This window comes from Aplidium turbinatum, chromosome 4, assembly GCF_918807975.1.
Source record: "Aplidium turbinatum chromosome 4, kaAplTurb1.1, whole genome shotgun sequence".
NCBI lineage: Eukaryota > Metazoa > Chordata > Ascidiacea > Aplousobranchia > Polyclinidae > Aplidium > Aplidium turbinatum.
The window spans coordinates 42,831,127-42,844,964 of NC_137475.1; the positions used below are offsets into that span (position 1 = coordinate 42,831,127).

Below are 13,838 nucleotides of genomic sequence, written 5' to 3' on the forward strand. Positions count from 1 at the left end.
TTTAACCTAGACAAAGAGGGCCCAGGATGACTCTTCGTACCCCTAGTGAAAATTTCTCTCAGAGGCCCTGCTGATTGGTATCAGCTTGTCCGCTCCAATAGCTTACTTGGTAAGCGTGTGGCTTCGTGAACAAAAAAGCTTCAAGATCAAGCGGCGCTGGTTCGACTCTTGGATAGTGCGCTTGAGCAACGCATTCTCAGGACTGCTCTCTATTCACCGGCACCTAATGAATGGAATAATTCCCCAGCAACACTTCAATAATCGGAAAACTTCAATCTCGGCAACCGGTCTTGCGTCAAAAGCCTCTACAAGTATGCAAAACTACCAGGAGTAACCTACCAAGGCTTTGTCAGTCAGAGGATAAAGATTCAAAAACCAAACCTTGTTTTTTCTATGAAACAAGCGCGATAATTTCTTACACGGGAAATCCCCAATTCTCACGTGTGGACTGTGGTAGTGTACCAGTGTTGTTCAGGATCCGGATTTTTGGAGTCTGATCCTGCCGGATTTGAAGAAATTTTTCGGATCCGGATTGGATTGGTTTCAATTTTTCCCAAGCTGGATCCGGAGCCGGATTATCCGAATCTGTTTAACTTTGTGTAGTTAAGTTTTAATAAATTGAATGACATAGGAAATTCCATGTAGTTGCTGTTCTTCGTTTCAGGGAAGCTAGCCTCCGTAGATCTGGCAGCACTAGTCTGATACTGATGTACGGTACTCGCAGTCAGCAGAAGCAAACCAGAAACTAAGCAAAGGCAGGCACGCCACGCTTAGAGGTTGATGAAAGTAGCCTACCTCGGTACTAGAAAGTGCTGGCCGGTGCCCAGCAGAAGCTAAAAAGTTTGCCATAGTAGATCTCCTGTTGCTGTCCAGTACCTACTATTATACTTTTGACTTGACATTTTAGATTATATTCACATTATCAACTGTTGATGCTTTACTTGTACTCAACTCTGTGTTTAGGTCTGAGGAAGAATAGTTTTCTGAACGACTTACATTTCTGTATGGTTCATGGAAGTGAGCATGTGATTAGTGACAATTTATTATACACTGATCTTATTATGACAATTGTATGATTATATTCAAAAACAGTAGTATGCTTTTGATTAGCGTGTGCAACTGTGCAATGTGCATGCTTACACTGCTATTTTCTTTGTTTTGTTATTGTCGTTTATTGTTGTGTTTCAGATTGATTACTGGTAGGCTAAGTGCTACTTTAATATCATTATAAATTCATTATGCTGCAATTGAGACAAGGATGGTAGGGTAAGAAAAAAATGTTATTGTAACATATATATAATATGTCTGCTATAAGTAATGCTAGTTTTCAGATATTCGGATATGGATTGGATATTGCTTTTCCTATTATTTTTGGATCAGGATTGGATTCGGATATTTCTAAAAAATTTCGGATTGGATTGGATTATCAAATTTCAATATCCGCACAACACTGTAGTGTACTAAGTGTAGTTCTAGTTGCAGGTTCAGTGCTTCCACTTTGAAGGATTTTATCCCGAAATCGGGATTTTTCAACGCTTCGAAGGATAAAAAAGGGATTTGAAGAAAAAAAGGATTTTTTAGGGATTTTTAACAATTTTACAAGGAAATTTTGTCTTATAAAGGGATTTGTTCTTTTTAGCAATTTTAAAGAAAATTTTATTCATATTCCCTTTCTAAAGTTCTAAAAACGACTGGAATAACGATGATCAGCTGGTTTCCATCGTCACTCGCCATCCGGAACCCCGCTTACACTTTTTCCCATCCTCGCCTTTCTATCGCTTGATTTCTTTTATCGCCACTTTGGGAATTGGACGTGATTGCAGACTGTAGTGAGAGAGTTAGTTCTCAATTCTTTGAGTTAAAATTAGGTAGCCTAATCCGTTGATTTACAGTTGAAGTTGAGTAGCAATGACAAAGTTCACTGAGGTTCGACGTACAGTCAGGTATGATAAGCTTAGGCTAGTGATATGTTTAGAAAAGTTAGTTTTTGCCTATGCTAACTGATAGTGTGATAATAATAGAGGCTATGTACTGTAGTATGTATACAACGTCAACATGTACCGTATAGATAGTGTACACAGCAGTAGCGTAGCCAGGAATTTTGAAAGGGGGGGGTTTGACCACCCAGCGGCGGGGGGTCTGGGGGGCCTCCCCCAGAAAATTTTGAAAAATTACTTTGAATTTGGTGCATTCTGAGAGCATTTTCAACAAAAATGTGAGTACGAATATTCCTGTAAAATGGTGCTGTCTGGTAGCATAGCAAAAGGATAAGATCATGTTTTCTTCGGCATTTTTCGGAAATAAAGCTAAGTCTCTGTGTTTTCTTGTTGCTAATTCCTGGCTGAGATGTTTGAATGTTTGGTATTGGCAAAACTCGCTCTTTTAATGCAATTTTGTTTAAAACTAGGCAATTTTTTATTAGACTGAAAGCATCATTCTCAATATCGTGACGTCATACAAGTGCCAAAGGGGGGGTTGTAACCCCCAAAACCCCCCCCTTGGCTACGCCACTGGTACACAGTCAGACTGAGTCAGTATCATGAATAGGCCTAGTATCCTGGAGTTTTTCGTCAGTCTCAAATGATTGTGAAGGCGTTACTGACAAGGAGAAAAAAGAGATAGCCTAGCCAATAGTGTTAAGTTGGCGGCTTAGCGCATCAAGGAAAACTAAACTAAACACAAAAATAAATTTGTTAATGGATGGATAATTCGTTACTGGACATTTATCACCTGTACATTTTTGCTGTTAGGGATAGATTAGGAGTCTGGGTAGGAAAGATGAGAGTGGTAATTGGTAAATGATGTCCAGGACTCCAGGTGGTAAATGTCCCAGAACCGACTAACTGACAAGCAGTTTTTTGGCTGGACAGTGAACAAAGGAAGTAAACCATGTTATTGTAAAATATGGGCTGCTTTTGTGCAGCCTACTGTTCTAATATAACAACGTTGCTTCAACATACCGGTGCTACTGAATAAAACAGAGATTATATATAATAACTTTAAAGTTGTATTAGCACCTTTTTTAACCTAAATAACGTTAAAAATAACCTCGCCTACAAAGGAAATTTTGAAAGATTTCCGACTGAGGAAAAAGGGATTTTTCAGGACAAAAAAGGAAATTGAAGAGGATTTATCAATTGTCAGAAGTGGAAGCACTGTGCAGGTTACCAGTGGTGCCAGTTATTAGTGGTTAGTGCCAATTTTGTGTGATTATGGTACATGCCCAAGCTTACACTTTGCAAAAATATATGCTTGAACGCATGACATATGCTCGACTCAAGTGACATATGGATTATTACGGAAACCATAGCTTTTAGTTATGGCTACTACATATAACTTTAACTTCTGTCTTTTTTTAATTGTAAGTTTTTAAATCATGCTTATTTTATCTCACACTATTACCACAGTTGGTTTCTTTAAATTTTAATAACTTTGTTATGATATGACGTATTACTAAGAAAACAATCATGGAGGATTTTTACATGGAAATTCGAGAACAATTGCAGAAAGTCTGTAAACAAGATGGATTGGCGAGAAAATCTCTGTCTAAATATTTAGCTAAACAGGTAGGTTAAGGGGACACTCCTGATGGAAATATTTTTTATAAAAAAAAAAACATTTTGTACCGTACCTAAAAAGTAGCAAATTTTATCAGGATTCTACATATGAAAAGTTTTGACTCTATTCAATGTCTTTGTGTGTCAAAACTTACTTAGAAATAAAGAACTCTTGAATTTCTTCAATGAAAAAGTTGCTAGAACAATCTGTTTGCTTACAATCATTAATTTTAACTTCCTTCAAAATTAATATAACTAATTAATAAGGAAAATATTAATATAAAAGCAAAAAATGTACCAGGCCAAGAATGACATTTTAATTCTTCTATTAGCTGTGCATTGTGCAACAGCAAATAATAGATGCTAGCCTACTACAGTACTACATACCGTAACTTGAAACATTTCAGGACAAATCAGTAATAAATGTGAGTAATGTAGCTTGTGTTTTAATGGGTGTTTTTCAAATGCTGTTTTTTCGAAACTCATTTTTTAATGTTTTCAACTACTCAATTTACAACTGCTCATTTAATTCTTGTCAGAATGGCATGAAATTTTGCAGGCATATTAATCAATATACTGGAAAAGTGATCTATAAGAGGATTTTTGTGTAGTTTCACTTAAAATTAAAAAGCAATTGCAAATATATGAACTGAAGTTTTTCTAGTACGGCAGTACGGCACATCAGCTCAAAATTCATTTATTTTTTTAAAAACACATCTCTCATCATTATATGGATAAAGGAAGGTGACAATGCCAGCAAAAAGTTAGGAATGCTATAAGTTCTCCCTTAAGACTTATTACATTTTTTACCAATGGTAAAAATGAAAAAAAAAAAGGAAAAATGTTTGCATAATTTCATTAACATTGTTTTCACAGAAGCGTTTTTCATCTATTTAAGTGCCATATTTTGAATGCAATTTCCATACTCTTTCTAAAGATGTATAATAGGTTTTCTACAAGTTAAGTACATTTTTCAAACAATTTATTAAGTTCGGTGCTGAATTGATATTCCATCAGAAGTGCCCTGTTAAAGTGATTTTTAACTTTAACTGTTTAGTATGTCCTACCGATTTGGCATATAATTATATTAGTGGCTAGAATTCCTATTTCCCATAGGTTAACTTTTTATTGGTTCATGGCTTGTATCTTTTTGTTTCAAATATATATTGAATAACTGTTTCATGATGAGTTTATGACACAAGTGTTGCTTGAAAAAACTTATAATGGGAATTTAACACTGGTAAATGAAAATATCTGTACTAACTATAAACTATCAGTACAAGGCAAGATATGCTTAATGGATGAAGTAGAATTTGTGCCAAATAGTCTCACTGTAATATGTGTACTGCATTGAGTCAGCTGGGCTGTGTCTCTGTGACAGGACTGCTGCACCAGAATGTTGTATGTATAATGTAAACCTAAAACATAGACTAAAACAATGAAAACTATTAATACTACAAAAAGTGCTCAATGCCAAGCAAAAAGGCAAAGCAGAGCGAATTAAATCAAATATAGTTATTACTATCTGAAGCCTTTACAAATTGTTTCACCTAACGGATCATCAGAAGGTCTTATTCAAATAGAATGATTCTATTTGAATAAGACCTTCTGATGATCCGTTAGGTGAAACAATTTGTAAAGGCTTCAGATAGTAATAACTATATTTGATTTAAAACATAGACTATATATATATACTTGAAATAGCCTTCATCACTTTTTCAAATCTTGCTAATTTTGCTTATTGTTGCAAAACAACAGGAGGCGAGGCTAGGTTAGGCTTATTCATTTTTATGACCTGGACTTCAAAGTAAAGCAGTAGATGTTCATCACAAAAGTCATTTCTTTTATTTCCCCATGCAACATTTATTTCAATCACACCCAGTCACTACAGGTTATCTTAAAATGTGTCTCGCATATTTTTTGCTCTACTCTTCAACTACAAATACTGAGATGTGATCATTATAATTGTGTTCGTGACATCTGTTCCAGAGGCTCAATATCATATGCTTTATAGATTTGGACATCTGATGATCGGAAGAATCTTCTTTCATCATTATCTTCAGTACTTCTTGTTAGTAGCAAGATGTCTTGTTTACTTATCTGTAAAACCTTTGGACCACTAACTGTGGACTTGCTGCACAGGTGCTCCTAAACTATAAACATTTTACAAAAAATCTCCTTAAAATGTGATGCTTTATATTATGGTAACATGTTTTATTTGGGGGTAGATAAAACTTTTGTAAGTGAATAGAATCATTGAATATTTTTCAAAGGCTTGTATGCTGTTGGTTGATATGCGATGTCCATATGAATTTTATATGTGTTAGTATTATTGGAGATGACGATAGTGGTACTGGACTACTGGTGCTTTTGTTACACTGGCATATGATTGCTTAATGCTTGTCTAATGTCTATATATACTGTGTATAGGACATAGGTACAGTTTCATGCAATGTTTTACTTTATTAATCTGTATTTCCAGGTGTGCTTCAGAATTGGAAAATCCAAAGTTGACTGAGGATGATAGGATATCGAAACATGAACAAATCTGCATTGTTCTGTCATGGTTATGTTCTTTGTCTTTGCCTTGTGTTGCACAGTAAGTCTTCAATAATTTAAAGTAGTCAATATGCGTGAAATTATTGCACAAAAATATCTAATTTTGTTTTTGTTGCCAGGTTTACAGTTGCTTATCTGGAAAAACACGGAGCTCCTTTTAAAAGGTTGTGTCACCTATTAAAATCTAATAAGAAAGTTTTGAAGAAAAGAAAAAAAATGATACCTCAACATTTTGGAGATGTTTTGGAAGCGACGTACAATCTTATCATGGTGAAAGGCATCATTGTCATTTTAACTATTACAGTAGAAGTTTTATAATCTGTTAATATCAATGTTCTGTTTATGATTGCCACAACATGTTGGTGGTGCAATATTACATATACTTTTGCATGCGATCAGACAAGCTTAGCTAAAGTTTAATGTTACCGTATATTCGTACAACAAAAAAGTCAGTAAAGGCCAAATATAGAGCAATCTTATGAATAGATGTCTGAATAATATTACAGAGATTCATTGTTGTTTATGATGTATTTATGAATTATTCCCACTATACATTTTATTTTTTATTTGCAGTTTTACCCATCTCTGCTATCATTTCATTGGCAATGGTCAGTGTTGGTCGGCTGTCTGCAAAACGAAAGTGAAGCTGTTGGCACAAATGGATGCTGGTACTTGAAGAAAATACTTGCATGTGGAATTGGATTGTGCAAAGATGCCACAGAGAACTTGCACAATTCAGAACACAACCAGTTAATGTATATATTGTTACTTTTGTTTATGTACGTACACTGTACAGTGTACAGTGTAAAGTACTTTCATAATGGCATGAATCAACGTCATTGGGTTTGAAGAAAAATTCAACAAAAAATGAATATTTTTAGGTTACCAAGATTATTATTATTGTAACTGTCTCCGCCGCCAGTGTAGCCAAATCGTTTGGCATCCGCTGGCTTCGATCAGTCTTTCAACAAGGTTGATAGGATCTCCATTCGGTTTTGTCCTTTGCGATGTTTTGCAATCGATGGAGATGTGGTGTGCTGAGCAGGGATCCCAGGCCAGCTTTACTGATGTCAGATCTCAGCAGTTGTAATAAATTGGTACGGTGACGTCCGGTTCGGCCTTGGTACTTTTTGCTGCCAATTATTGCAAATTCAAGGGCTTTCTGGGGAGGTGAGTCCTGGTGAAGTCTCAGGATGTGTCCAAACATGTTCCATCTCATGGTGGAGATCTTGCAAGACAATGGTTCACTGTTGCATATTTTGTAGAGATTTTTGTTCGAGATAAGACTGTTTGGCCAAGTATGACCAGTTATGACACGTAAATGTCTTCGATGGCAGGCATCCAATCAAGACTTCCTTTGGTAACAGACCAGCTATTACAGTTGTAGATCATAATTGGGATGCAGTACGCGTTGTACAATCTTAGTCGCAACTGTAATGGGATTCTCGATCTCTTACTCCATAGTTTCCAGTGTGATCTGAAAGCGACATTGCCTAAATTGCAGCGGGATTTGACATCGGCAGTGCTGCACAATAATGATCCCAAAAGTTTGTGTATACGCCATTTTTCGTTTCCTCGAATCGGTAGGCTATCAGTATCAGTTTCATTTGTGTCTGCAAGAAATATGTGGGTGAATTCAGTTTTAGTCTCATTCATGAAAAGAATGAGACTAAAACTGAATTCACCCACATATTTCTTGCAGACACAAATGAAACTGATACTGATAGCCTACCGATTCGAGGAAACGAAAAATGGCGTATACACAAACTTTTGGGATCATTATTGTGCAGCACTACCAAGATTGACCGAATTAATTTAGTTGTTATATCTGTAGTGGAATAAACGCTCAGAAATATTCATTTGGAGAGCAATTAACTTGTCACAACAGCTGTGTGCGAAATAGGACACCTTCGACTTTTTTTTACAATAGGTTTTTACAATAATAAAAAGGTTTTTTCTCTTATTTGCAAGTTGGGCAGTGATTTAAAAAAAAGATTTGATTGTAGAAATTTTATCAAGATTAAGTTTATCACTGCTGGAAAGTGGAAAACTTCAGCATCAAACTGTTTGACAGCAAAACATGCTTGGCGTTAAATAAGGATTTTGTGAAAATGTCCAAAGTTTAACTCTTCTTTAACACCTGGTTAAGATAGTCAATTAGTCATGTAACCTGGGGTGGGACGCACGGTCCGTATGTAGAAATGATTTAATTTAAAACTTTCTTATGATCTTCCTTCTAATGCTTGTGATGTTTTCATATGTGAAATTTTTTGCTATTTTGCACCTAATTGCATTCAATTTAGGTTGGACTGCCAGATTCCAAACGTTGGAGAGAAGGATCAAGAGGCAAGGTGTACTGTGAAAATAAGTGAAAAGAAACAATCACACACACAAGGGGCCATTGTGTCTTCAGATCTGTCCCCTAAACTTGTTGCAGCTTGTGGAGTTTTGCTGCAAAAAAGCGGAAATAGTGAAGCAGGTAGGCTATCTAAAGTTTTTGTGCTTGGATGATTAGCCGAACTTAAACTATAGATTGATTTTAATGGCAGTAATTTGTATTTCAGAAAATTTTAGTTCGGATTTTGTTGTTACTGAGGTTTTGCAACCAAAAGTACAGTCCGTTGCGGTTGCTGTTAGTGAAGGAAAATCTGTGCTGTTGGAAGGTAATTCTTGGTAACTTATGCATTCATTCAAGTTTAACATCTAATAACTTTAGTAATTCCATGATTTTATTACTTACAATGCTTTACTGCTAGTTTACTTTCATCGAATGCTGACATTTGTACAACAATCTAACCTCTTGACATAATTTATTTAGAATTATTTTCGCTGTACAGTAGTAATAGCATTTATTGCTATATTATATTCCTAATGCTAAGTTGGTGTACAAAATTTGCCATATTGGTGCATTTGAAAAAGTGCGTAGTTTCAAGAATGAAATGTGACAAAAAAGAAGGTTTCAAAAACATAGACATCGTTATACGAGTGAATCAATGAATCGATGCGTGAAAACAACGAAGAAATACAACTAAAATTGTAATTTTGATATTTTGCAGGACCGGTGGGCTGTGGAAAAACTGCACTTGTGGAACATCTGGCAACGATCACAGGTTGCTTTGTTAAACAAATATTTTTAATACATCAAAAGATTTTTTTCCCTTCACGAAGTGTTCGACAGTGCACATTCAACGCTTGAACCTCTGATTGACACTGACCTTTGGCAAAGTTGTATATTGGCCAGACACTTTCATGTTGGAAAGTTGTTACAAAGATTGCCGTTTGCCTTTTCTGTATAATCCAAGTCTTTGCCATAAAATGACAAATGCAGTTCTTGTTTGCGTTTATTCCATTTTTTGAACTGCACTTCAGAGCATCGTAAAATTGTCTTTGGTTTTCATTTAGCAGATTTGTTACATATCTTAACTTTCTATGTGTTATTTCTATAGTGACAGCGTGTTATTAAAACATCTTTTGGTAAGAGCTTATAGTTGTAATAAGGTTTATTTTTAGGCCACTCCAGTCCTCCGTTTATTTCAAAAGTCCAACTCAGTGACGACACCGACAGTAAGACATTAACAGGAACATACGTGTGCACAAATATTCCAGGTAGGCACACAGATGTACTGCAGTTCTGTGATGTGCCATAACTTATTCATCAGGTGAAGCTTGTTGTAGTGTGTTATTGACCTTACATGGTCAATTGGTCATGGTCAACCAACAAAGGTTTTCTTCCCATTTTTTGTAGTTGATGATGGTTGTTATAGAGATGTTGGAATAGACGACAAGGTTCAACAAAAAACGAACTTTATTATTTTGTGATAAGTTATCTATCAAACTGTAGTTACAACCAGTTGTGGATCCTTCTCTTGCATCATTGGCCAATCCGACTGATGTTTGTCGGCACACCCTTTTTTTTTTTACACAAGCATAATTAATAGGGTGGGTCGAAATTTGGACTTTTTCTCCGATTTCATTGCTACAAACTTTCTTTCCTGCGAATAGTCATAAAACGACATTCCTGAAAGTTTGAGCTTGATCGGACATCGTCTTCATTTCTAAAAATCGCGATTTATAAAGGTACCTGAAGCGATTTTTTCGAGGTTTGGCTTGAAAATGCATTGTTTTTAATAGGGAGTTGTTTTCATGAGATTTGAAAACGTCATAACTTACTTAATTCTTATTGTAAAAAGATGATTTGTGCGTCAACAGATTCAATATAATTAGGATAATCTAATTCATTGCGTACTGAATCCGGAAAATGATAACGTCATCAATGACGTCATTAAACAGTAATTTGCAAATAACGATAAAACTGATAATCCTACATGCTTCATCTCTAAGTTATTTGATAATGAATTGATGTACTTTCCAAACATAAACATCATGCTGGTACTTGATGACGTCATCTACATTATTAAGATGAAACTGTTAAGATAGCATCAAGAACAGGTGGCAAGATTTTGTTCGCGTAGAACACTACAGTGCTGTTCAGAAACCTGGAAATCAGTATTTAACTGCTGTCAGTCCAATATCAAGAACAGCTGAAGATATTACAAATGCTCTCATGGACTGTATCAAAAAATATAATATGGTGCATTGTGTCAAAGGAGTTGGGTGTGATTCCGTGAATGTAAACACTGGATTTAAATCAGGTGTGATAACTGGACTGGAACAACGCCTTGGTCATCGTGTGAGTTGGTTTATATGCATGTTGCACGCCAATGAGTTACCCCTTCGACACGCCTTCGCTACATTAGATGGACCTACCAGTGGTGACAGACCATGTAAAGGGCCAATAGGGAAGCTTCTGAGTAGAGTTGAATTTGAAGAAGTCAACCCTTTATTTGTGCCTATGAAGATGGGGCCAGGAAATCGTTTGCTACCGGAGCACATAGTAAAAGATCTATCGACTGATCAAAGGTATCTGTACGAGATTACCAATGCCATTAGGAAGGGATATGTTTCATCTAATTCTAAACTGATGTACGCAAAGATTGGTCCATTAAATCATTCGTGGTGGCTAACTTTCGTTTCACGTTGCCACAAACTATACATCAGTGATCACAAATTGCCAAGTAACATTGCAGAAAACTTGAAAATAATTGTTGCGCACATAGTCATTCAATATGCCCCATGTTGGTTCAATATAAAATGTGAACCATTGTACAAAGACGGACCTAAGAATATCCTTACATCATTGCAGTGCTGTTCACTTTTGCCTGATAAAATTCGAGACATTGCCTTGAAATATGTTAAAAAGAATGCCTATTTTGCACACCCGGAAAGGCAGTGTGGAACAAATCTTTGAAGAGCAATATTGTTATTTAAAATCAATCCAATCAAAACTAATTGATAACGATCCATTATCTATCACAAACACGCAATATTTTCCAGAAGCCATCATACTGAAATGTAATTTAATAATGTATATGACGTCATCAATTACGTCATCAAGTATCAGCATGATGTTTATGTTTAGAAAGTACATCAATTCATTATCAAATAACTTAGAGATGAAGCATGTAGGATTATTAGTTTTATCGTTATTTGCAAATTACTGTTTAATGGCGTCATTGATGACGTCATCATTTTCCGGAATCAGTACACAATGAATTAGATTCTCCTAATTGTATTGAATCTGTTGACGCATAAATCATCTTTTTACAATAAGAATTAAGTAAGTTATGACGTTTTCAAATCTCATGAAAACAACTCCCTATTAAAAATAATGCATTTTCAAGCCTCGAAAAAATCGCTTCAGGTACCTTGATAAATCGCGATTTTTAGAAATGAAGACGATGTCTGATCAAGCTCAAACTTTCAGGAATGTCGTTTTATGACTATTCGCAGGAAAGAAAGTTTGTAGCAATGAAATCGGAGAAAAAGTCCAAATTTCGACCCACCCTAATAATTAACCCCAAGTTAAGAGATACGATCCTTACCGGTAACTCTATAACTCTGTATTGCTGCAGGTGAATTTCTTTGGCAACCTGGCTTACTAGTACAGGCTTGTAGAAAGGGTCACTGGATGTTGATGGAGGATATAGATCGAGCTCCTATGGATGTTGTAAGTCAATCACCTATTGGTATAAAAAGCAGACAAGATATAAAAGTGAAAATGTACTCGCTGAATATGAAAATAAACCATCTTGTAATATTTTTTATCTGATAAAACCTGCTATCAGTGTTGACCGCGATAGCTGGAACTGGTCAAGAACATATTTTGGTTTTTCATTTAATTTTTTTTTTAGTTTATCTTTTGGCTTTATTTCCACCAAGTGGGGGTCACCAGTGCAAATTACAGTCCTCCACATTGCTCTATGTTTTCAATTTTAAGTTGATATTTTGTCTTTAAAAATTTTAAGATTTATGTATGTGTTTGCTCATTACTTGTATACATCATTTGTCTTCAGATTTCCTTATTGCTTCCATTGATTGAGTCCCGTCAATTGAGCATACCCGGCCACTTCAATGAAGGCATCAGTGTGTCATCAGAGTTTCGTCTGTTCATGACCAGACGAACCAACACCTCTCACTCCCCCAGTAGCAGCAGTGGCGTAAATATGCTACTGAAACACGCAAGGACCCTAACCATGGACGCTATTTGCGAGGCTGACTTGAAACAGGTTTAAATCATATCATGTCTGCTCAGTACAGATGTTTGGTTATGTTTTTTTTTTCTGGCTGTAGTGGGTTGATGTATATGAGTCTAAGATACAAAATGGACTTATAAAAATTTGTCTTTTCCCTGTCAATAATGAATTGGCAATAATTTTGTAATTTTTTTCCAGATAATTATCCTGAAATTCCCAAACCTAAGTTTAGTTGTAGATAAACTTCTCATCATCTATCAAAACTTGAAAGAAAATAAAAGCACTCTGAAATATGGTGCTACCCGACGAAAGCCTTCAACAAGGTAAACTATAGCATATACTGTTTTGTTTCAACTTCATTTCTTGTCTGAATACTTTAAAATTGCTCAATAAGTGAAACTTCAGTTCTAGCAGATACAACGGTGTTTATCCAACGAAATTACTGTAAGTGTAATACGTACGTGATTATTACTTTTTATGCCCATTGTGAAAACATACAATGCGCTGTGAATTATGCAAGATAAGAGTTAAACTGACTGGTAAAAGCGACGGTCGTATACCGTGACATGAATAGTGGTGCGATACTGACGAGCCCAGCCTCATAGGGGAAACACGGTGTCTATCGTTGTCAATTATTTCTACAATCAGCTGCCGAGAAACATAATTTAAATTGTGAATACTTTTCTGACGTTTCATACATCAATTGTAATATGCACCCTCAGATCAATGTGAATATTCACCGTCATTTCGTATGAAACGTAAAAAAGCATGATAACAGTTTATATTAATTTGCTGAGATATTTTATATTTTTTTCGACCAATTTAGCCACATATTATGCATTTATATTAAACATTTATCCGTCTTGTGCAGCGCCATGAGCATGGTTTGCACTGTGGATGTTGCGCTATAGAAATGCTGTTATAATTACGCCAATCATTCTGAATGTTAGTCAATGTTATTTGTGAAGTTCTACCCCTAGTCCCCTACTTTTTATCTAATTCTAGGCTTTATTAAATATGAAACCGATTTGTTTAAGTATATTCCCAGACATCAAAATGTTGAATCAATGTTGAGAAAGACGTTGAATCAATGTAAAAATAATAGATTTTGCTCCCTAGGTTAATTCAT

The 13,838-nt window shown here is 35.6% G+C and overlaps 1 protein-coding gene across 1 annotated transcript in view; it reads left to right on the forward strand.

Annotated features, from left to right (window-relative positions):
- The first annotated feature begins 3,467 nt into the window (after positions 1-3,467).
- LOC145769200 (midasin-like) overlaps positions 3,468-13,838 on the forward strand; it is a 78,909-nt gene continuing 68,538 nt past the window's right edge. Inside the window, exons 1-12 of the mRNA XM_082580790.1 lie at positions 3,468-3,566; positions 5,572-5,699; positions 6,040-6,156; positions 6,236-6,386; positions 6,690-6,871; positions 8,420-8,595; positions 8,681-8,779; positions 9,173-9,226; positions 9,627-9,722; positions 12,089-12,183; positions 12,530-12,742; positions 12,908-13,032. Coding sequence (XP_082436916.1) covers positions 3,468-3,566; positions 5,572-5,699; positions 6,040-6,156; positions 6,236-6,386; positions 6,690-6,871; positions 8,420-8,595; positions 8,681-8,779; positions 9,173-9,226; positions 9,627-9,722; positions 12,089-12,183; positions 12,530-12,742; positions 12,908-13,032 — 1,535 coding nt within the window. The remainder of the gene's footprint in view (positions 3,567-5,571; positions 5,700-6,039; positions 6,157-6,235; positions 6,387-6,689; positions 6,872-8,419; positions 8,596-8,680; positions 8,780-9,172; positions 9,227-9,626; positions 9,723-12,088; positions 12,184-12,529; positions 12,743-12,907; positions 13,033-13,838) is intronic.